Source organism: Pelobates fuscus, chromosome 6 (genome assembly GCF_036172605.1).
Source record: "Pelobates fuscus isolate aPelFus1 chromosome 6, aPelFus1.pri, whole genome shotgun sequence".
NCBI lineage: Eukaryota > Metazoa > Chordata > Amphibia > Anura > Pelobatidae > Pelobates > Pelobates fuscus.
In genome coordinates, this window is record NC_086322.1 from 277,974,118 (window position 1) to 277,999,400 (window position 25,283).

General features: G+C 36.1%; 2 protein-coding genes across 3 annotated transcripts; both read right to left on the reverse strand.

Annotated features, from left to right (window-relative positions):
- Nucleotides 1-1,793: 1,793 nt before the first annotated feature.
- On the reverse strand, nt 1,794-24,364 carry LOC134614941 (keratin, type I cytoskeletal 19-like). 2 transcript variants are annotated; one of them, XM_063459226.1, is made up of 8 exons: nt 23,815-24,364; nt 22,725-22,807; nt 21,910-22,066; nt 20,343-20,504; nt 19,477-19,602; nt 18,526-18,746; nt 17,659-17,684; nt 16,743-17,029 (listed from the first exon to the last, which is right to left on the reverse strand). In XM_063459226.1, the coding sequence occupies exons 1-8, from the start codon at nt 24,283-24,285 to the stop codon at nt 17,007-17,009; spliced, it is 1,269 nt and encodes a 422-aa protein (XP_063315296.1). In that variant the 5' UTR covers nt 24,286-24,364; the 3' UTR covers nt 16,743-17,006. The 2 variants fall into 2 exon arrangements, with proteins under 2 accessions (XP_063315295.1, XP_063315296.1); XM_063459225.1 differs by lacking the exons at nt 16,743-17,029; nt 17,659-17,684; nt 18,526-18,746; ... (2 more) ...; nt 21,910-22,066; nt 22,725-22,807 and adding exons at nt 1,794-2,075; nt 2,897-3,022; nt 3,713-3,874; nt 5,249-5,405; nt 5,869-5,951.
- LOC134615240 (keratin, type I cytoskeletal 17-like) lies at nt 6,948-7,468 on the reverse strand. The gene has a single exon (XM_063459727.1). It carries the CDS (start codon nt 7,425-7,427, stop codon nt 6,948-6,950), a length of 480 nt encoding a protein of 159 aa, XP_063315797.1. The 5' UTR covers nt 7,428-7,468.
- Nucleotides 24,365-25,283: the final 919 nt, after the last annotated feature.

The following is a 25,283-nucleotide window of genomic DNA, read 5'->3' on the forward strand; positions in this document are numbered from 1 at the left end:
GTTTGGACTATTGGAATCACTTTGTATACGGCTGGTCTGGCCACACTCTCATTGTGTGCGTTATGAATTTATGCTCGGATGAGTCACCCCACCGGGTAGGACAGGAAGGTACGAAGATCCTCCTCGGCTTCTATTGCGATTTTGGTGGTGGTCTTCGGTGCATTCCTTGAGATTGGAGATCTCCCTGCAAGGCCGCATCGCCGAATGGCCCTGGCACGATCGGTGGAGCCGCCTTATGGGTCATGAGTTGAGACTTGGTGTCAGTTTTCTTCTCGCGACCCTAGGTCATAGAGCGGATTTTGAAGTTATACGACTACAGGAATGTGACTAATAGGTCAGCTTGCCAGCTCATGGACCGACTTCTAGGAAACAGTTTGCTACGCCACGTACAATGGATTTACCGACGGAGGGTGCCTTTTTCCGTATTTGAGATGCCTTGTCGGTTGGCATCTTCTTTGACCCGTCGGCTGTCATTTATCGTATTGGAATGTCCAATTAGGATTACTCTGATATTTCCTGGTATAATTACCAGCGACACGAACAGAGTTGGATTGGTGAACTGAGCTTTCAAACAGCAAATACGAAGCCTCCTGTCATGTTATAAAATTGTAGATTATGCTAGCTTTAGTGTACCTATAATCTTAATTTTATTAATGACAGGAGGCGAGTATTTCCCACCCATTCTTGTCCCTCCCTTGTTTTATGTTATAGTTTAGATTATCAGGTAGGTATGCAACTCTGTTTGTTGTCTCTGCTACCTGTCGCTTGTTCCTTATGTCTGTTTTTTCCATTAATAGGGTTGGGATATTTACATATTAGGTTAATTTGGTTGCTACATTGGATATCTTCATGTTTATTCGGAGTACATTTCATTGGATAATCAACCTGTTCGATTCTGTTTTTTATCTCGTTTCAGTTTACAGTCCACCTACACTATCGAGTTTGACGGTTACACTTGGATGGTGGACATCGTTATATTCATCGTATCTAGGACTTCGTTTCTTCCCCATGATGTTCTCTGCCTTTTATTCTGTTTTGTCGCAGCTTGAAAGAGGAAATGATGCATGGGGAGGGGAGTTTTATAGTACCTAACTTTTTTCTGATTGGTTGTTTTCTGTGCTGCTGTGGAGTTCTAGTAAAGAGAGACTTAAGCAAATACTCGCCTCCTGTCATTAATAAAATTAAGATTATAGGTACACTAAAGCTAGCATAATCTACAATTTATTAATCATGTATCTATTTTCTTATTAAAATCCTAAACAATATTATTAAATATTATAATGGCGTATGTATATCATAATTATTGATTTCAATCTAAAAACTGTGTTGTATAGCTAAAGACATTAAGGGAATTTTATCAAGACTAAACAGGTGCTATTTTGTTGCAAGGTGGTAAATGTTAAGACACGTTTTATTGGTTTCCATGGTAATTGTTCCTTATATCTAAAATGTTTTGAAATTATACATTTTCCCTTTAAATGTTATTTTAATTAGAAATAACAGAGATGTGTTTTTTTTAATGGATATCACAAGTAGTTACCTACCAAAGAAACATTATAATTACAATTAATGTCATATATAAGACTTTTAATAATGCCCATTACTTACCTCCTGAAGAACTGTGACCCGAGAAACTGCAAGGAGAAATGGGAAAGGCTGAGATTAGATTAATTTTGTTTCATGTGTATTATATTAGTCAACAAAGATTTAAATTGTATTGAACAATTGTGTGTATAAGAGCATTTATTAAAAAAGGTTTTTTATATATCCCCTTCAGCATGTATTTATATTCCCTTCTCATATTATACATTCTGAAACTTAAAAAATGAAAATGGCAACGTCTTTATTACATACTGAATATCATGTCCATCCATCAAATGTCTGTAAGTACTGATTTCCATCTCAAGATGGGTCTTCTGGTCCATGAGGAGCTGGTACTTGTGGTTCTGTTGTTCAAGGTCAGACCGGATTTGTGATAGCTGAGATTCTACATTATCAATGAGGCACTGTAACTGGGAAAGTTGGGATCTAAAATTGGCCTCTGTCTCGGCTAGAGTCCCTTCCAAAGCAGATTTCTAAAATGATGGAAACAAAGACAAAACAAAGGAAACTGTCATTTGCCTGGATTTGTATACTTTGTGATTTATCATAATCGTATTCACATTGTGACAGAGAACACCCTCACATTTCATATTATCATAGGATTTCTGTAGGTGCTGCACATAAAACAGAACTGAATTAGGAAGCATCTTTACTGGCTGCCTGAGTGACTTCCACTAGAGGTGTTACTAAGCAGCAAGTTTCTCTGAAAAGGCAATGTTCACATTGAAAAGAATGCAGGGTCAGACTATAGACTCCAGAACAACTACATTAAGCTGTAGTAGTTCTGGTGAATATAGTGTCTCATTAAATTAACATTTGGCAGAGGAGCTACAGGAGAGGATTAGTCATTTGTTTTCACTTTTTCACTGGAAAGGTTGTGCGACAATGGAACACTTATAGATCAATTTAATATCAATTTACTATCTGCCAGATGTATCTTGTAAAAGGAGTTTTTAAAAAGTCAAAAAATTAAAAGATCTGTTATATTTGTTAATACAAATCACAGACTGACTACAGAGGTACTACACCACTTTCAGCATAGTTTCTTCCAGGTGTAAGTGCAGAGTTTGCAGAACACATGGAGAAAACATGTTGGTTAATCTATAGCCACAAATAAATCGTAATGTCATTGTGGGCAACCATATTTCCTGAAATATCATTAAAAAGTCAAATAAGTTGATGGCAATTTTAAGGCTAATGGTATTGCTAGGTGTAGGAATTTTTTATCTAACTGTCTGTAGGTCTAACAATCTGTCTTTCTTTGCACATGTGCTGTATATTAAAGGTTACTTACCAAACTTAATTGGCTTTGCAACTCAATTTCCAGGGTCTGTACAGAGTGTTTGAGATCAATAAGTTCATTATTTACTGACTGCATTTGTTCAGATCCAGAAGATACCTCTCGGTCCAATTCTGCACTCTGCAAGGAGAAAGCACATCCAATGAAGGTTCTTCAGTTCTCTTTATTTGAGTAACTTATATAGCTCCAAATTATGTCCACACCATAATATAAGAAACATTAAAAGATGTTATTTACACTTTTCTTATGGTTAAAACTGATCTGAAATCCTTTGAGTAATAGTCACATTTTTAAAACTTTGTATGCTTATTTTTTTTCTTTCTTTTTTCTTTTTTTTTCTTTTTAGCAAAGTAGAGCATGTGAGGCACCATGATTATGATCAATCGTGTTTTGGAATCTAGAAATGTGTAATTTCATTCAGGAACAAACTTGGATATCAATTCACAGGGTTCGCTATAATGGTTATTTACTGCAGTGAGAGTAAAAGTGAATTTAGGTCCAGCTTATTTGACCTTAAATTTGAAATTCACTTTAAATTTACTTTGAATTCACACATTAGTGAATAATTCTTTAAACTTTGAATTTTAGTGAAATTAAATCCTAATGACAAAAAAAGGCAAACTGTGATCAAGATTTTTTCCAAATCAGCTATTTTTACATACTTTTTTTTATATTTAAGTTGATGATATTTTGAGTTCAGTGAATAACTAACTTTATATTCCAGTAACACAAAACAAAAATGGTTGGGAGCAGATTTTAATTACCTAGAATGGGCATAGAAGTGTGAAACAATGAAATCATTTGCATTACCCGTTCCAAGAACATGCCCTCGACTTCCCGGAGGTTCCTCTCCATCAGGTTTTCGTATTCCTCTCTGACCTCAGATAAAACGCTGTTCAGATCGATGGATGGAGCAGCATTCATTTCTACATTGACTCTGGCTCCCAGCTGAGCACGCAACCCATCCACTTCCTTTATGTTGGGGTGAAAAATAATCATGGTAAGATGTGAGAGAAGAATATATTAAAGGCTATATATAGAGTATAAAGTTCTAAAAACAGATCAATCAGCAGAAAAACTCACTGTGATGTGTTTTACCCTCCCACCCCCCTCGCTGCTATCCCAGTGTGTTGGTGTGAAATAGTAAAATATCCACCCAGATACAGTGGGTTTTTATAAAGTATTAAGGTTACCCAGGGCTCAAGACAAAATGCCATAGTGAGCCCTCCTTCTAGAAGGCTGAGTGTTGTGTTTGAGATTGTGTGTAGTGGAGTGTTGTGTTAAGAGGAAACTTATATCTGTATGTAGGGGGAGGCTAAGTGTGTTTCTGTGTGCTGGTTGAGGATTGTGTGTGGTATGCTGAATTTTGTGTTCTGTAGAGCAGTCAGAGTGTGACTAAGTGTTGTGTTGTGTCTGAGTGTGTGTGTTTTTTGCAGACCACTAAAGGAGCTCTTATACAGTCTAAATGTGCTCAGTTGATGACTAAGAGTACTATCTGCTGTGCTCTGAGTCATAGAGGAGTGCCACAGTGGTTTGATGGAGTTTCTAACATGGTCAGCACCGATAGAGGCTATCCACCAGCCATTGCAGGGGCCTAGGCCCTAGACGGACGCTAGGTTTATTCATACAAATTAAATTTTATATATAAAAGGAACCCATTTTAGTATAACAGATGTGAATTCATTATTTATGATGGATCCATATTTTATTTTTAAATTCCTTCAGTATGACAGGTATGTGATATACTTGAGTTTCCATCTACACAGCACACAAAGTTGAAAATCAATGTTTCAGTCAGTGAGTTTTTACGAGGTTCAGTAATTACTAATGTTATTGTGAATAGTTTTGGCCAAAGTTTAAAAACCTAATATTAAATGTAACCCCATTTCTAAGGATCAATTTTATTTGTATTAAATAGCACAGATAAAGCACTTATGATTGTAGATAATATCCAACTAGTGCCCGACATCTACCCATTATTGAACCTCAGACTTATGTTCCACACGTGACATATGTGAAACATATTTGGAATATTACTGAAATGTTTATAGAGTTTGCCATTGCTCCTTTTACTACAAGGGTATTCCAGGCATCTAGCAAACATTTTTTTAAAATTTATGTTATTACCCTTTAGACACACGTGTGTGGCTAAATGTGCTAAGTGCGTTAATAAAATAATTAAATTTACTGATATGTTGGCATCATTGATTCCATATAATTACATAATGTAATAGCTCTATGATATAATTTGTTGTTAAATACTATTAGAACATATAACAACGTATGTTACCCTGTAACATTATGGGACTTATACCCAGATCACAATTAATTCGCCATCAATATTACCTCTGTGTGGTTGTTTTTCAACTGGAGAATTTCTTGCTGGAGGCATTGAACTTGGATCGCTAAGTCTTGAAGTTCATTGTTAAGCTGTCCTAGGGCTTTGTGCAGAGCTCCAATGTCAGCCTCTACATTGGACCTTAAGTTTTTCTCCATCTCATACCTAAGTTGAGAACACCATGGAAACATGAGTAAAACATTCTAAACCATTCAGTGGACTTATTGGTTAATATATTAAATGCCAACTCTATATATTCTCTGTTAAGGATTACTTAGTTTGTAGAGATTCATAAGAATACCCTTTTATTTCTCATTAGATATTTATCCCTTTAGCTAAAAGCTGCATGGAGAATTGCTTGTGTTGGACTATCCAAATAGGCTTGCCTGAATGTCAGCTGATGAGCTTACACTTTAATCGTCATTAAAGTGGTACTAAAAACCTCTGGTTTTTAACTGAGGAATGTGGGACAATGTGATGTGCAGGAAACGTTTTTGGTTATCTTTTTATTAATTAGTACACTGTAAATTGTCGCCCACCTTAAAGCACTTTTCACTTCAATGCTAGCGGGAATTAAATATAGTGAAATGTACTGTTATATTCTATACAAATTGTTCCAAAAACTTACTTGCTTCTGAAGTCATCTGCAGCTTGTTGACCATTATCTATCTGTAAGGCAATTCTTGCATTGTCCACTGAGGCAGAAGAAACCTGTGAAGGAAAAACAACTCAATACAGCTCTAAATACAAAATACAAAGAAGGAGATTTATCAAGGCAAAACAGATTAAATACTTGGTACAAAGTGCTCGAAGATATTCCATTGGTTTCTGTGGCGATTGCTCCTTGTTTAGAACTTTGCCCCAGAATTAATAAATGTCCCTCATAGTCAATACTCTGTTCTTACTCGCACCTCTGATGCCCACCTTCAAAACCTCTCTAGGGCCATGCCATTCCTTTGGAACTCCCTTCCCTTTTCCATTAGACTCTCACCCAGTCTCCGTTACTTCAAAAAATCATTGAAAACTCACTCTCTAGGAAAACATATCAATTAAAATGTTAATAGCTTCCTTTCTCGCAACTTGGTAACCCTGCTTCTTCTCATGCAACCATGTAATCCAAAAAACTAACCCTTCACTGTAAATTATTATAGCAACCTACTTTTTCCCATGCATGGAATGTATCCTACCCTTACCTCTTGTGCCACTTTACCCCACTCCCTCTAGAATGTAGGCTTGTTTGAGAAGGGCCCTCAACACCCTCTGTTCCTGTGCGTCCAACTCCTCTTGTTGCAAATACTTGTTTATTAGTCCACCCATTGTTCAGCACTGCAGAATTTGCTGGCACTTCATAAATAATTATAATCATCAATGTTTTTTACATAATGTTGGTTTGACAAATAATTACATATGATGCTATTATTCTCAATAAAAAGTAAAAATAGTTATTTAATGTAGCTGTGACTTCACAAAAAAATAGATTTCAAGTTTACAACTCTAGACGTTGACTATATTTCTTTTTTTCTGGTAATGCAATATTTCTTTTTATATGAGCTGCAATCTTTGAACATTAGAATACGTTTGCATTAATTGAGATAGAGAATGTTAATATTTGACTTTGCTTCAATACTGCAGTATCATCTCATGAATAGTCATCTTCAAGATAACTGTTCATGGTATAATGCCTAAATGAGTTACATTTGTATATATTTATTTTACCTGGTTCTGAAGATCGTGGATTGTCCTGAAGTACTGACTGGAGTCTGGCAAGGAGCTGGGGGCGTTATTTGCATACCATTCGCATATCTTCCTCTCCAGTTGAGAATTCTCCTGTTCTAGTGAATGAACCTTCTCCAGATAAGATGCAAGACGTCCATTTAGAAACTGCATTGTTTCCTTCTCATTGATACTGAGTAGACCATGACTATGACTGCTAAAACTCTTGTGATGAGATCTAAGATTACCAACACTTCCACTTCCATGTTCAAGACCAATAGAAGAATGGCTGGACAGCTTCTTGCTTGCTCCATGATGGCTGGAAGCTTTATAGTGACCACTTTGACTCTTGTTGTAGCATTTTTTAGAGCTTCCATGTTGAACTGAAGAGAGGTAGCTGGAAGAGTTATGTCCCCCAGAATGATGAGCTCCCAAGACAGATCCGCAGGATGAGTGATTGCTTCTGTGGCTCATGTTGATCACACAACTTCTTTCTGACACACTTAGAATGGAAATTGCTTATTCTTCTTTAGCTGAACTAGTGTCTCCTTGACTTTGCTCGTCTTATATAAGAATTAAGCTAGATGTTATGAGGTCATTTTATAAGTAATTTATAGGCATCAGACTCCCATTCAAATTGATTTGTGTCCTCCTTTAAAGTGAGTGTTTGGCATAAAACTTAATTTATGGTTTATTATAAAAGCTTGGAGCAGAAGCAAGTATAGTTATATTAGTTGAATTAAAAATGGACATCAAAGGATCACCACACCCTTTAACTACTATATATATAGATACATATTTCTTTTAAGCATTGCTTGCAATAAATTGAGTTTTAAATACCCTGATACTTGCTTACAAATCTTTACACAATGCTGCTCCGACCTATTTATCCTCACTAATACACAAATATGTCCCGTCTACGCCCCTACGCTCTGCTGGAGACCTACGTCTAACCTCTGGTCGTACTATTACTATATTTTCACCATCTTCTGAAACTTAATCGCAAATACATTCCTTCATAATGAATCTTCAAACCCCAAATTCTCTTTCCTTTGTCATTCTTATGATGGTAGAGTAGACACTAAAGAATTATAGCTGTGCTGCAACATGTATATTTTTTGTGAAATATTTCAATTGCTTTAGATAAAAACATTCACATGATATTATCACATACACTCACATTGAACATTCTTATATATTTAAATAACAAAATCAGTATAAGAATTCAATGTGACAAAATATTTTCTACTCACTGAATGTTTTGTCCATCCAGTAGATTTCTGTAGTTTCTTATTTCCCTTTCTAGATGGGTCTTCTGGTCCATAAGACGTTGGTAGTCAGAGTTATGTTCTAGGTCGGACTGGATCTGTGCCAATTAAGCTTCCATGATATCAATGAGGCACTGTAACTGGGAGAACTGGTAACCAAGGGTAGCCTGCATTTCAGTCAAAATCTCTACAAAGAGAGAACAATAGTTCAATTAAATATTAAGGAACTCATCAGTTGTCTACAATTCTTTAGTTACAATTAACATGTCAAATCTGATTAATAGTCAGAGAGACTTTAGAGGCATGATCTATACACCAATTGTTTTAGTGACTATAGTGTCTCTTTAAATAGGTTAGTTGGGAAATAAGTACCAGAAGCCTTGGCCAGTATCCTCTGTAATCCAATCAACCTTAATAGCAGAGCTGCAGAAATAGTTATAGAGGGTGTAAAACACAGTACTGTCCCAGCTTCTCCATTGTCTGTGCGTGAGACTGGACAGGAAGAAGAAGGGATCACTTCTTTTCTGCCCACTAACATCCTCTCACACAGGAAATGCCTTACTGGAGGAGCAATGGAAGCTCTGAGTGATACACACTGTATAACAGCTCCTGCAACACTAATATCATCAATCTGACTGGTTTACAGAAGACATGGGAGGGTGAGCACTTTGTAAATAACTCTTCAAACTTCAGCACTCAAAGCATAAGGAGGGAAAATCCCCAAAACAGGTGTAGTGGTAAACAATGACCATAAGATACGACCTGAACATAGACGAATGGCAGAGTCTTATCTATAAAATATAAATATAAAACATAACATAGTGTATACTGTGTAATACGAATATGTAAATAATATGAAGATGGACTACCACTCACATTTACCAGAGCCGTACCAGGCTCTGTATAGCAGGCTCAAAGGTGACAATTCAGGCTAACGAGACTCCAAGGCAGAAATATGAAAAATTCCGTAGTAAAAATGGATTTATTTTTAGAATAAGAATAAAAAAGCAAACTCCCGGTTACAAGGGGGTGGAACCCAAACAACAAGTGGTATAGAATGAAGGTATCCACTTACCCAAACAATGTAAACCGTAGGAGTAAATATAAGAACAAATATAAAATACAATCAAATGATGAGGTAACAGCAAACGCGTTTCGGCTTGGTAGCCTTCTTCCGGTGCAGATTTTCGGATCCTCGTGGCTTGCTTAAATGCGCCCGGCATTACAGATCACCTGTGCGTGTTTTTCTTCCGCGTACGTCACTTCCGGTAATTGCGAACGATGTCATTTCCGGTATCGTCAGTTGGAACGCACGGTGGAACGCATACAGCGTTCAATCGTTTCCGGTCTCGGAAAAATTTGTATTTGAAAGAGAATTGATCATATAAAAGAAAAAATATGTAAATAAAACATGATATAGCAAATAGAGATCCACAGAAGTGGCTCTAAAACTGTCATTATTGCTAACTCTCCATATACATTAAACACTTGAATGAACAGAGCTCATAGTAGGGCAGACACATAAATAGGGTGTAGGAGCCGGCAAAAATAGGGCAAAAGGGAATATAAAAAAGAACTAATAAAAAAGGGAATATATAATAGAGAATAAATAAGATCAAAAATATTATAAAAAATTAGAAAACTCAAAATCTAAATTTAAACCCTTGGGAAATAAGCAATCCATATCAAAAATCCATTTGCTCTCTATCTTTGCCAGCTCCTTTACATTGTTCTCACCCCTCCAATTTTTTCCTTTCTTAAAAATAGCCATAAAGGACAGTACAGATGGGTTACTTCTATGTTTTTTGGCAAAATGTGCTGAAACACTATGTTTCATATACCCCTTCTGGATATTGTTCCGCAATCCTAGTTTTTAAGGTTCTGGTGGTCATCCCTATATATTGCAGGCCACATGGGCACCAGAGGAGGTATATGACATTGGTAGAATGGCATGTCAAAACCTGACGGATAGGAAAGGTATGATGATTAAAATGGGAAACAAAGGAGGTCATTTTTTTGTTTTTTAAATAAAGTTTTCTTACAAGTAACACATGATTTGCAGGGATAAAAACCCGGCTCAATGTTAAAGAGGTTTTTATTATCTTTTTTCTCCTTAATAAAGCTAGTCGTTAGATGTTGTTTTAGATTTTTTGCTCCTCTGTAAACTATAACTGGTTTATCTCCTATGATTCTCCCAAGAGTTGGTTCTGATTTGAGGATGTGCCAATATTTGTTAATAATGTGCTTGATCTGTTTAGCATTTTCATTATAATTTAAGACAATTGGAACATTTGAGAATGTTTCCTTCTTTTTTACATTATCTGTCTTTTTATATAAAATTTCCTTCCGTTCTTTACCTTTAGTTTTACTTATGAAATTGTCTAAGGTTTTTTCATCATAGTTTTTTTCAACCAATCTAGTTTTTAAGAACTGTGCCTGTTCATCGAATAATTTTGGATCGCTACAGTTTCTATATAGACGTAAGAATTGACTGTTCGGCATATTGTGTAGCCATGGGCCATAGTGACAGCTTGAAGTATCTATATACCCATTGACATCGACCTTCTTAATGAAGGTCTTGGTCTGAATGGTTTGGTTTTCAATGTATATGTATAGATCAAGAAAGCTGATGCCTTCAGTGCTATGTTCACTGGTAATATGTATATCCGAGTGATTACAATTTAAAAAATCAATAAAAAATCCAAGTGTGTCCACATCTCCTCGCCAAATAAAAAAAAAATGTCATCGATGTACCTGCACTAGAGAACCAGATTCTCCGCCCAGCGAGCCTCTGAGAGAAACGAATTCTCCCAATGGGCCATAAAAAGATTGGCATAGCTGGGCGCGAATCTGGTTCCCATCGCGTTACCCTTGAGCTGCAAAAATGATGAAACTTTTTTTTGCAGCTCAAGGGTACCGCGATGGGAACCAGATTCGCGCCCAGCTATGCCAATCTTTTTATGGCCCATTGGGAGAATTCGTTTCTCTCAGAGGCTCGCTGGGCGGAGAATCTGGTTATCTTAACACTAAACACCCTATGTAATCTAACTGTGACATTAACCCATCTGTGACTTTAAACCCCATTTTACCCTAACCACTTCTAACATTACTTTAACCCTGCAATGCATTTACACAGGTGTGTACACTCTCTATACTCACCCATTCAAGTACAATTAATTACAAGCAGAACAACAAATATGCACATACGTAGTTGCCATATATGAATATGGTTTTAGGTCTGCAATGCCCTGTTAATAAATTCATTATTCTTAATCTACCTTATTTTGGGGTTAGGGAGCAGGGGGCGCTCAAGGATTGTGTGCCTACAGACACCTGACATGTAAATTCTGCCCTGGGCATTGGACTCTATCAATAATATCAACAGTTTGACTTTGAGATTTAGTTTTTTACTGTATGAAACCATAATGAAAAATAATATCCAGGGTTCTGGTACCTTTGTGTGGTTCCTTCTCAGATGGAAAATTTCTTGCTGGAGTCAGTAAACTTGTTTTGCTAAATCTTGAAGTTTGTTGTTCAGTTGTTCCAAGGCTTTGTGGAGACCACCAATGTCTGACCTGTCTTATTTTAAGCATAGAATGTAAGCATGACCAGTAATTCCAACTTCTCCGGTGGTCCTGTGGTTTCATGCCCAAATCCCTTTATATAAAAGGTCACCTACATCTCAGTTGAAATGCTTAGTCCTCTTGGCATTATAATGTCAGTTACATCAGTTCAGTGCCAATGGATTACCAAACACACCTCAGGTATATAAGAAGTACCTACCTTTACCCAGCTCTGAAATGTATGAAGGGATGGAGGATGCATCTTCCGTAATGTCATTCAAAACAGTCATCTTTTCAGGTTAAAGGACTTGATTTTTATGGATTTTAAATAAAATTTGAAAAACAGGAGTAATGGGAAGCAATGTCTTACATAAAGACCACCTTGCAATCTCATCTTCTGTTGTCATCTACAGCAGAGAAAACTTGTAGTTGGATTTTTAGAAAGTTTCATATATGAAGGCTCATCGTGTAATTTTCACAGGGCCTCACTCTGGTAGTTCAGTGTATTCAGAACCATAACTGCACCTAATGTCTAGTTAAATTATCTTATTGGTTATGTTTATCTCTCACATTATCTCTTTCCATTTGCCTTAGTTTGGTAAGATTATCCACAAGATTATTACAGGATGTTCGAATTAATGAATAAAAGTACCTCTAAAATTGGCGGAATAAAAATATGACTTTTTACTAATGGAAAAAGCTTAAGTACAGTTGTTATTACTATTTATATAGTGTTAACATATGTGGCAAACGCTCTTTACCATGGACGTTAGCCATACACTCCTGGAGGAGTGTGGAAGCTGGCCTCAAGGCCACCGACTGTGGTCAACTTTGGAGACCCCGTTCAGGAATTAACTTCCCCAGCAACCATTAGAAGCGTTCCCTGGGTGCCCCTGGTTCGGCACTTTCCCTTCATTCAAATGGAACCAAACACTAGCTCCCTGGCGGCCATCCGCATGAAGAAACCCACAAATTGTCCTCAGCAGTACTTAGCCACGATTGTTATGGAGCTAAATTCAGCATAACGACTTTGTGCGTCCCCGGTCACCTTAGCATTACTTAGTCGCGAATGTCATGGAATTGTTTTCGGCATGCGGTAACCTTGCGGTTCCCGGACAACTGGATCCGGGGTTTTGAACGACTTTGCAACCAACCAGGAGAGCACTTTTTGGAGGGAAGGTGCCTGAGACTAAGGGGCGCAAATGCTACCTTAGAGCCAGGAGAAGCAACCCATATTTCGGAAGCAAGAGCTCCTGAAAGTTGACCGGCAAAAGCACCAAATGCCCTGAAACTATTTTTGGCATAGGACCACGTGTGCGGCCGATCAGAACTTTTACTTGGTGGCATTTCCCCTACACTGCATGGATCTGAGCGCTATTTGGAGAACTTGGTCATTCAGATCAGGGCTATTTGGGGTTATTGTACATTTTTTATGTTTTTATATATTTTATATTTTTATGATGTTATTAGTGGGGTTATTGTATATTTGTATGATGTTTGGGGTATTTTTTATGTTTTTCTCTTTTGCCTCTCTGTTCTAATGTAATTAGCTTACCGGTCTTTAACACAATTATGTCCCAGGTACAGAGATCTTTGGGAGGGGCTTGCATTGTATTGTGTGGAGCTGGGTGTTGTGATATAAGCAGGCAACTTGGCCAGAATAAAGGAGTTCATTTGTACCCTTCATCAAGTCTTGGCTGATGTTTGGGTAGCTCAGAGTTATAATCACTGCTTCACTTCGGGACCTGGGAGACTCTTCAACGGATATACTCAGTCGTAGTATAGGGGATCCGTTACAACAAATTCACAACGTTTTACAATTTTTGAATGGGGATGTTTGAGAAGTTAAGAAGGACCTGCTTAAGTTAGCTTACAATCTATGAGTTAAGTCTAATGACTCTGTCTTGACTGATTTGACTTTGAATATAATTCTTGTAAATATATAATACCATATTTGGAAAAGATGCCTCTGTCACGTGTTCCTGAAGGGGCCTACTGGCTAGCCTCCTGCCCTAAGACTATGGGTCAAAAAAACATGTTAAAAGTTGACTTCCATAGAAAATCCTAACCACTGCACCGATCAGAGTGATTTTTGTCACTCAGATCAGGGCTATCCGGGGATGACTCTTAAGGGGTTTCCATGGATTTTCAGGGTACTTTTGGGGTGTTGTGATATTGTGTTTTTTTCTGTACCTGGAGATAATTGAGTTTGCACAGTTCTTGACTCAATTATCCTTCAGGCACGGGGAGGAGTATGTTGAATGCATTGCTTGTATGTGCCTCTCCTCCTCCCCCTTATTCCTGTCTTATTATTTCCCCAGCAGGGAGTTGTCCTAGAGACACTACCAGACCAGTTTAAACTAGCTGCTTTGTCCCTCTTCAATCTTCCATCAGCCCTTGTTATTGTCTGACCCCACCCTTCCTTGTACTATAGTGCTCTATGTCCCCTCTTGTATGTAAATGAGGCTGTGTGTATAAATTGTGAATGTTTGCCTGCATTAAACAGACTACTTCCTAGCATTAATGGAACAGATATTAATGGTTAACCCCTTAAGACCGCAGCCAAATGTACAAGTTGTGATCCCAAAAAACCGTAAACATAACCTGGCATTTGCGCTATATGTCTGTCCAACCGTAATTCACCTATTTCATATTAAATGCACCCACACTTATTATATATAATTTTATTCAGGGGAAACAGGGCTTTCGTTTAACATCAAATATTTAGGTATGGAACGTAATTTAATATGAAACAAATATAAAAAAAATGGGAGAAAATAAGATTTTTTTTAATTGTTTTAGCTCTACGTGACATTTTAACTGTGAATGTCAAAATAATGTTTGCTTTTACTGCAATACAATACACATATTTGTATTCAGCGATGTCTTCCGTGTAAAACAGTACCCCCTATGTACAGGTTTTATGGTGTTTGGGGAAGTTACAGGGTCAAATATAGCGTGTTACATATTTCAGTTTTTTCACATTGAAATTCACCAGATTGGTTACTTTGCCTTCGAGACCATTTGGTAGCCCAGGAATAAGAATTACCCCCATGATGTCATCCCATTTGCAAAAGTAGACAACCCAAGGTTCTGTAAATGGAGTATGTCCAGTCTTTTTTAGTAGCCACTTGGTCACAAACACTGGCCAAAGTTAGTGTTAATATTTGAAAATGCAAAAAACTAATTTGAACGCAAATTTTGGCCAGTGTTTGTGACTAAGGGGCTACTAAAAAAAACTGAACATACCCTATTTGCAATACCCTGGGTTGTCTACTATTGCAAATGATATGCCATAATGGGGATAATTTTCATTCCTGGGCTACCATACGGTAGCCTGGCGAATTTTAATGTGAAAAAACTGAAACGCAAACCTTATATTTGACTCTGTAACTTTTGAAAACACCATAAAACCTGTACATGAGGGGAACTGTTATACTCAGGAGACTTCGCTGAACACAATATTAGTGTTTCAAAACAGTAAAACGTATCACAACAATTATATCGTCATTATTAGTGCCATTTGTGTGTGAAAAATGCAAAAAATTTCACTGCCACTGACGATATCGTCGTTGTAATATATTTTACTGTTTTGAAACACTAATATTTGTGTTCAGCGAAGTCTTCCGAGTAAAACAGTACCCCCCATGTACAGGTTTTATGGTGTCTTGGAAAGTTACAGTGTTAAATATAGTGCTAGAAAATTTAATTCCCTGAACTTTCGGCCTGGGTTGTCAGGCAGGTCCTGCAAATTGTAATTAATAAAATGACCTAATTATGTAAAATCATTCCATAAATATATACGTATAATTATTATATATATATATATATATATGTGTGTATATATATATATGTGTATATATATGTATATAATTTTTTTTAATGATTTATATATAGGTATATATATAGTGATATATACGTATATACTTATGTATATAGATATATATATTATTTCGTTCTACATGTATTTTGATATCAATATATATATATATATATATATATATAAATTTTAAAATATAGTTAGAACGAAATGACGCATGTTTATATATTTGTATCTATTTATTTTTTATTATTTTTTAATTTTATCTTTTAACATATGTATATATTTATTTATTTTTTATTATATATGAATATATATATATAATGAAAATTATATATAAATTTAATCAATATCATTGTACGTGTATTTTGATATTAATATATATATAATTATGTATATATTAATATTAAAATACACATAGACAGTGTATGTATATTTATGTGTATGTGTATATGTGTATATATATACTTAGATCATATATATATATATGAAAATATATATATGATCTAAGTATATATAATCTTATTTTTACACTGTTTTAACTTATTTTATTTTATTTCCAGGCAGCAGGGGGAGTACCTGTCATTACAGGCACTCCCCCTGCTGGCATCGACATGGACGGCTATGCCTCCCAGGTAAGTCCCCCATACCGCAATCGCCGGCGTGGGATCGTAAAGTAAATCCAAGACAGGATGGCATCATATACGCTTACTTTTTCCATTATGTTACCTTATAAAAAACATCCAGATAAACATCCAGTTTGCATGAGACAGACAAAGTTTATTTACAAAATCTTGACTAAAGGACAGTTAGAAAAACCGCCACAGTCAGAAAGTGTTGACAATACAGTCCAAATGTTTCTTCAACAACAACAAAAATCCAATCAATGTACACATCTTCCAATTGAATATTTAGTGAACATTGTTATAAATGAGTAAACATTTACCAAATATTTCCATCATGGGAAAAGAAAGGTCATTTTTTTTAAATCTATCTATCCCTCTATCTATCTATCTATCTATCTATCTATCTATCTATCTATCTATCTATGTATCTATCTATCTCTCTAGCTCTATGTTTATTTTTTGAGTGGTCGATTATATATTATAATCATTATATAGAACCAAATGTTTAAAAAAAATCAGTTCCATCATGAAGAGGTTTAAAGTATTTTTACACAATGTTTGTTCTGCGCATGTTATATTTAAGATCAAATTTCTCTTGCAGGGGATATATTTTGTATAGGACTTTTCACTTGCTTTAATCACTCTACAGAAAACGAAAGAAAAAAGAAGATAATAGAAACACAACACCTAGAATCAGAAAAAGTAGACAGTTTAATATTTCCTTCTTTGTCTAGAGATCCACGTGTTTCAAAGATTCATGTCTTTCTGGGTTTCTTCTAGCACTTGCTGTGATGAAATCCTTTAACAAATGAGACATCAATGTTAAGTTTAGTACTCTACAAATAGATCTTCATCATTATATTGACACTAGGGAAATGTCTGAATCAATGCAATTCAAATGGAGCACATCAACTAAGACTATGCAGAGAATTGTACACCTCATCCAATTACAAATACACAATAGGTGGAGCTATAAGAATGACCCACCCAATTAGTTCATTGACTTTTATTACAGTTTTTAACATTCTGATAAATGTAATTAATTAGTCATGTATCTATTTTCTTTTTAAAATCCTAAACAATATTATTAAATATCATAATGGCGTGTGTATATCATAATTATTGATTTCAATCTAAAAACTGTGTTGTATAGCTAAAGACATTAAGGGAGTTTTATCAAGACTAAACAGGTGCTATTTTGTTGCAAGGTGGTAAATTATTAAGACACGTTTTACTGGTTTCCATGGTAATTGTTCCTTAAATCTAACATGTTTTGCCTTTATACAGTTTCCCTTTAAATGTTATTTTAATTAGAAATAACAGAGATGTGTTTTTTAACGGATATCACGAGTAGTTACCTACCATGACAAAGACATATAATTACAATTAATGTCATATATAAGACTTTTAATAATGCCCATTACTTACCTCCTGAAGAACTGTGACCTGAGAAACTGCAAGGAGAAATGGGAAAGGCTGAGATTAGATTCATTTTGTTTCATGTGCATTATATTAGTCAACACAGATTTAAATGTTATTGAACAATTGTATGTATAAGAGAATTTATTAAAAAATGTTTGTTATATATTCATTCCAGCATGTCTTTATATTCCCTTCTCCGTGTATTGTCTAATATCCTACATTACCATCTCCACAATCTCAAGACAACGTTTCTCATGTTTCCTTCTACACTCGTTGGATCTGCTCAGTTGTCTCACTTATTGCAAAGCAATATAATTAAAACCAGCAAAAGCTCTAGTTTTAACCCCTTAAGGACACATGACGTGTGGGACATGTCATGATTCCCTTTTATTCCAGAAGTTTGGTCCTTAATGGGTTAAATCAACTACGCTTCGTGTTCAAATCATTCTAAAATGTTCTTTTTGATCTCAGGTAAAACTTGCATTATCTGTCGTATCCTCTTGTCACTCACTCTTCCAGGTGTCTTCCTTGGTACTTTCTTGATGACCTTTTCACTGGCCATCTACCATATACTCTTTACCATGACAACTGCTTATTTTGTGTCTTGTTGATAATATTGCTCACAGGTGATAATATGGTAAATGTAAATAATTATTTTTTCATTGGCTGATACCTTTTTTTAGAGTCATTCTTTACTGTGCCATAAACATTTATGTATGTATTCACTTATTTTGTTTGTTTGTTGTTTTTTTTTTAGATCTGGTGATTCATGTAAGAAATATTAACATGTCCACAATGGACTTCATGTTTTTATATTCATATTATACATTCTGAAACTTAAAAAATGAAAATGGCAACGTCTTTACTACATACTGAATATCATGTCCATCCATCAAATGTCTGTAAGTACTGATTTCCATCTCAAGATGGGTCTTCTGGTCCATGAGGAGCTGGTACTTGTGGTTTTGTTGTTCAAGGTCGGACCGGATTTGTGATAGCTGAGATTCTACATTATCAATGAGGCACTGTAACTGGGAAATCTGGGATCTAAAATTTGCCTCTGTCTCGGCTTGAGTGCCTTCCAAAGCAGATTTCTAAAATGATGGGGGAAAAAAAGGATATTATATTTTGCCTGGAATTGTGTACTTTGTGATTTATAATAATCACATTGTGACAGAGAACATCCACACCTTTCATAATATCATAGAATTTCTGTAGGTGCTGCACATAATGCAGCACTGAATGAGGAAGCATCTTTAGTGGGAATCTGAGTGACTTCCACTAGAGGTGTTACTAAGCAGCAAGTTTCTCTGAAAAGGCAGTGTTTACATTGAAAAGAATGCAGGGACAGGCTATAGACACCAGAACAACTACATTAAGCTGTAGTGGTTCTAGTGAATATAGTGTCTCATTAAATTAACATTTGGCAGAAGGAGAGGATTAAACATTTGTTTTCACGTTTTCACTGGAAAGGTTGTGCGACAATGGAACACTTATAGATCAATTTAATATCTGCTAGATGTATCTTGTAAAAGGAGTTGCAATAAAAAGTAAAAAAAAAATAGAAGATCTGTTATATTTGCTAATACAAATCACAGACTGACTACAGAGGTACTACATGTTGGTTAATCTATAGTCACAAATAAATTGTAATGTCATTGTGTGCAGCCATAATTCCTGAAATATAATTAAGAAGTAAAATAATTTGATGGCAATTTTAAGGCTAATGGTATTGCTATGTGTAGGAATTTTTTTATCTAACTGTCTGTAGGTCCAACAATCTGTCTTTCTTTGCACATGTGCTGTATATTAAAGCTTACTTACCAAACTTAATTGGCTTTGCAACTCAATTTCCAGGGTCTGTACAGAGTGTTTGAGATCAATAAGTTCATTATTTACTGACTGCATTTGTTCAGATCCAGAAGATACCTCGCGGTCCAATTCTGCACTCTGCAAGGAGAAAGCACATCCAATGAAGGTTCTTCAGTTCTCTTTATTTGAGTAACTTATATAGCTCCAATTATGTCCACTCCATAATATAAGGAATATTAAAAGATGTGAATTATGCTTTTTATGATTAAAACTGATGTGGAATCCTTTGAGTAATAATCACATTTTTAAAACTTTGTATGCTAATTTTTTTGTCTTTTTAACAAAGTAGAGCATGTGAGGCATCATGATTATGATCAATAGTGTTTTGAAATCTAGAAATGTGTAATTACGTTCAGGAACAAACTTGGATATAGTTAACCCTATAAGGGTCATTTACTGCAGTGAGAGTAAAAGGGAATTTCAAATTTAGGTCCAGAGTAGCTAAACTAAAAGCATAGCTGACTTAGAAAATGTTTCTGGTTTGGCTATTTTGACCTTAAATTTGAAATTTACTTTGAATTCTCACGTGAGTAAATAATTATTTAAACTTAGAATTTTAGTGAAATTGAATCCTAATGTAAAAAATAGGCAAACTGTGCAATTACAGAGTTTAAGAATTTTTCTAAATCAGCTATTTTTACATATTTCTTTTAGATTTAAGTTGATGATATTTTGAGTTTAGTGAATGACTAACATTTTTCTTTGCAACCGAGTAAGACAGCTGTATTCCAGTAACACAAAACTGAAATGGTTGGGAGCAGATTTTAATTACCTAGAATGGGTATAGAAGTGTGAACCAATTAAATCATTTGCATTACCCGTTCCAAGAACATGCCCTCGACTTCCCGGAGGTTCCTCTCCATCAGGTTTTCGTATTCCTCTCTGACCTCAGATAAAACGCTGTTCAGGTCGATGGATGGAGCAGCATTCATTTCTACATTGACTCTGGCTCCCAGCTGAGCACGCAACCCATCCACTTCCTTTATGTTGGGGTGAAAAATAATCATGGTCAGATGTGAGAGAAGAATATTTTAAAGGCTATATATAGAGTATAAAATTCCAAAAACAGATCAACCAGCAGAATTTTTTTTAATTAATTTTCATTGTGATGTGATCCTCCTCCCCCTTTTATCCCAGGTGTGTTGGTGTAAAATAGTAAACTATCCACCCAGATACAATGGGGTTTTATAAAGTATTAAGGTTACCCAGGACTCTAGACAAAATGCCCTAGTGAGTCCTCCTTCTAGAGCACTGGGCTCTGTTCTATGAGTGTTGCATATCTATGTAGAAGACTAAGTGTTGTGTTTGAGAGTGTGTGTAGCGACCCGGTGTTGTGCGTGCGGATGAAGCTTAGAGCTTGATGTGGGGGAGGCTAAGTGTGCTGGTTGAGTGTTGTGTGTGGTATGCTGACTTTTGTGTGTGGAGGAGTATTGTGTGTCTGTGTGTGGCTGAGTGTTGTGTCTGAGTGTGTGTATTTTTTGCAGACCACTAAAGGAGCTTCCATACAGTCTGAGTGCTCAGGTGATGACTAAGAGTACTATCTGCTGTGCTCTGAGTCATTGAGGAGCACCACAAGGCTGTGATGACAATTCTAACATGGTCAGCACCAATAGAGGTTATCCACCAGCCATTGCCTGGGCCCTAGACGGCAACTAGGTTTACTCATACAAATTAAATTTTGTATTAAGAGGAACCCATTTTAGTATAACAGATGTGAATTCATTATTTGTGATGGATTTATATTTCATTTTTAAATTCCTTCAGTATCACAGGTATGTAATATACTTGAGTTTCCTTCTACACGGCCCACAAAGTTGAAAATCAATGTTTCAGTCAGTGAGTTTTTACGAGGTTCAGTAATTACTAAGGTTATTGTGAATAGTTTTGGCAAAATTTTAAAAACCTAATATTTAATGTAACCCCATTTCATAGGATCAAATATATTTGTATTACATAGCATAGATAAAGCAGTTATGATTGTAGATAATATCCAACCAGTGCCCGACATCTACCCATTATGAAACCTCAGACTTATGTTTCACACGTGACATATGTGGAACATATTTGGAATATTACTGGAAAAAATTATAGAGTTTGACATTGCTCCATTTACTGCCAGGGTATTCCAGGCATCTAGTAAAACATTTTATACATTTATGTTATTACCCTTCAGACATACTTATGTGGCTAAATGTGCTAAGTGCGTTAATAAAATAATTTAATGATGTTGGCATCATTGATTCCATATAATTACAGATTGTAATAGCTCTATGATGTCATTTGTTGTTAAATATTATTAGAACATATAACAACGTATTTTACCCTGTATGTGTTAACATTATGGGACTTATACCCACATCACAACTAATTCACCATCAACATTACCTCTGTGTGGTTGTTCTTCAACTGGAGAATTTCTTGCTGGAGGCATTGAACTTGGATCGCTAAGTCTTGAAGTTCATTGTTAAGCTGTCCTAAGGCTTTGTGCAGAGCTCCAATGTCAGCCTCTACATTGGATCTTAAGTTTTTCTCCATCTCATACCTAAGTTGTGAACACCATGGAAACATGAGTAAAACATTCCAAAGCGTTCAGTGGACTTAATGGTTAATATATTAAATTGCCAACTCTGTGTATTCTCCGTTATGGATTATTTAGTTTGTAGAGACTCATAAGAATACCCTTTTCTTTCTCGTTAGATAGTTAGCCCTTTAGCTAAAATATGCAAGGTGAATTGCTAGTGTTGGACTAACCACAGAGGCTTGCCTGATCGTCTGCAGATGAACTTACATTTTAATCGTCGTTAAAGTAGTACTAAAAACCTCTGCTATTCAACTGAGGAATGTGGGATAATGTGATGTGCAGGAAACATTTTTGGTTATCAGTTATTAATTCATACACTGTAAATTAAAGGGACACTATAGTCAGCAGACTGCTTGTTTTTTTTAGGCAAACAGCATGCAGAGTTACAGCTTCTGGCTTGAATACAATAATATTTTGCTATATTTATGGAGGCATGAGGGGCCCAGGGAGGCTAGATGGTGGTGTTAACACTATAGGGTCAGGAATACTTGTTTGTGTTCCTGACCCTATAGTAGTCCTTTAACTCCCATCTTAAAACACTTTTCACTTCAATGCTAGCGGGAATTAAATATAGTGAAATGTTCTGTTGTATTCTATACAAATTGTTCTAAAAACTTACTTGCTTCTGAAGTCATCTGCAGCTTGTTGACCATTATCTATCTGTAAGGCAATTCTTGCATTGTCCACTGAGGCAGAAATAACCTGTGAAGGAAAAACAACTCAATACAGCTCTAAATACAAAATACAAAGGATGAGATTTATCAAGGCAAAACAGATTAAATACTTGGTACAAAGTGTTTGAAGATATTCCATTGGTTTCTGTTGCGATTGCTCCTTATTTAGAACTTTGCCCATAATTAATAAATGTCCCTCATAGTCAATACTCTGTTCTTACACACACCTCTGAGGTCCACCTTCAAGACCTCTTTAGGGCTATGCCATTCCTATGGAACTCCCTTCCCTTCTCCATTAGACTCTCACCCAGTCTCCGTTATTTCAAAAAATCATTGAAAACTCACCTCTCTAGGAAAGCATATCAATTAAAATGTTAATAGGTTCCTTTCCCGCAACTTGGTAACCCTGCTTCTTCTCCTGCAACCATGTCATCCAAAAAACTAACCCTTCACTGTAAATTATTATAGCAACCTACTTTTTCCCATGCATGAAATGTATCCTACCCTTAGCTCTTGTGCCACTTTACCCCAATCTCTCTAGAATCTAACCTTGTTTGAGAAGGACCCTCAACACCCTCTGTTCCTGTGCATCCAACTCCCCTTGTTGCAAATACTTGTTTATTAGTCCACCCATTGTTCAGCACTGCAGAACTTGCTGGCACTTCATAAATAATAATAAGCATCAATGTTTTTTACATAATATTGGTTAGAAAAATAAATTACATATGATGCTATTATTCTCAACAAAAAGTATAAATAGTGCTTTAATGTAACTGTGACTTCACAAAAAAAATAGATTTTAAGTTTACAACTCTAGACGTTGGCTATATATATTTTTCTCTGGTAATGCAATATTTAATTTTATATGAGCTGAAATCTTTGAACATTAGAATACGTCTGCATTAATTGAGATAGATAATGTAAATTTTTTACTTTGCTTCAATACTGCAGTATCATCTCATGAATAGCCATCTTCAAGATAACTGTTCATGGTATAATGCCTGAATGAGTTACATTTGTATATATTTTTTTCACCTGGTTCTGAAGCTCATGGATAGTCCTGAAGTACTGACTGGAGTCTGGCAGGGAGCTGGGGGCGTTATTTGCATACCATTCGCATATCTTCCTCTCCAGCTGAGAATTCTCCTGTTCTAGTGAATGAACCTTTTCCAGATAAGATGCAAGACGTCCATTTAGGAACTGCATTGTTTCCTTCTCATTGATACTGAGTAGACCATGACTATGACTGCTAGAGTTCTTGTGATGAGATCTAAGATTACCAACACTTCCACTTCCATGTTCAAGACCAATAGAAGAATGGCTGGACAGCTTCTTGCTTGCTCCATGATGGCTGGAAGCTTTATAGTGACCACCTTGACTCTTGTTATGGCATTTATTAGAGCTTCCATGATGAACTGAAGAGAGGTAGCTGGAAGAGTAATGTCCCCCAGAATGATTAGCTCCCAAGACAGATCCGCAGGATGAGTGATTGCTTCTGTGGCTCATGTTGATCACACTACTTCTTTCTTATACACGTAGAATGGATATTGCTTACTGTTCTTCAGCTGAACTAGTGTTCTCCTTGACTTTGCCGCCTTATATGAGATGCAAGTTAGATGTTATGAGGTCATTTTATAAGTAATTTATAGGCATCAGACTCCCATTCAAATTGATTTGTATCCTCCTTAAAAATGAGTGTTTGACAGAAAATTTAATTTATGGGTTATTATAAAAGCTTAGAGGAGAAGCAAGTATAGTTATATTAGTTGAATTAAAAATGAACATCAGAGGATCACCACACCCTTTAACTACTATATATAGAGAAACATAATTATTTTAAGCATTGTTTGCAATAAATTGAGTTTTAAATATTTGCTGTTTCAAATGTTTAACAACTGCATCATTCTATAGTGATACACAGTCACGGCTGGTGAAGTTTTAAGATGCTGGAACGCCAGATTCCTCACCCAGAATTTTCTTCCTCTCTGTACAGTACAGAGATATTCATTCAATACAGAGAGCTGAGCATAATACAGAGATGCTAATATACAGCAAAATACAGAAAAATAACACTCAGTGCTGGATACAATAAGGAGATAACATAACTACTAGTGATGTACCGAACTGTTCGCTGGCGAATAGTTCCTGGTGAACATAGCGTGTTCGCGTTCGCCACGGCGGGCGAACACATGCGCGGTTCCATCCGCCCCTATTCGTCATCATTGAGTAAATTTTTACCCTGTGCCTCACAGTCAGCAGACACATTCCAGCAAATTAGCAGCAGACCCTCCCTTCCAGACCCTCCCACCTCCTGTACAGCATCCATTTTAGATTCATTCTGAAGCTGCATTCTTAGATAGAGGAGGGAAAGTGTAGCTGCTGCTCATTTGATAGGGAAATTGATAGCTAGGCTAGGGTATTCAGTGTCCACTACAGTCCTGAAGGACTCATCTGATCTCTGCTGTAAGGACAGCACCCCAAAAAGCCCTTTTTAGGGCTAAAAC

Bases quoted from the DNA above. Each gene is read 5' to 3' on its own strand.
- LOC134615240 (XM_063459727.1), bottom strand. From the start codon at position 7,427: ATGAGCCACAGAAGCAATCACTCATCCTGCGGATCTGTCTTGGGAGCT.
- LOC134614941 (XM_063459225.1), bottom strand. From the start codon at position 24,285: ATGAGCCACAGAAGCAATCACTCATCCTGCGGATCTGTCTTGGGAGCT. The intron at 3,875-5,248 runs GTAATATTGATG...CCCAACATAAAG, and splicing joins TGAAAAACAACCACACAGAG to GAAGTGGATGGGTTGCGTGC. The intron at 2,076-2,896 runs GTAAGTAACCTT...CCATCATTTTAG, and splicing joins TGCAAAGCCAATTAAGTTTG to AAATCTGCTTTGGAAGGGAC.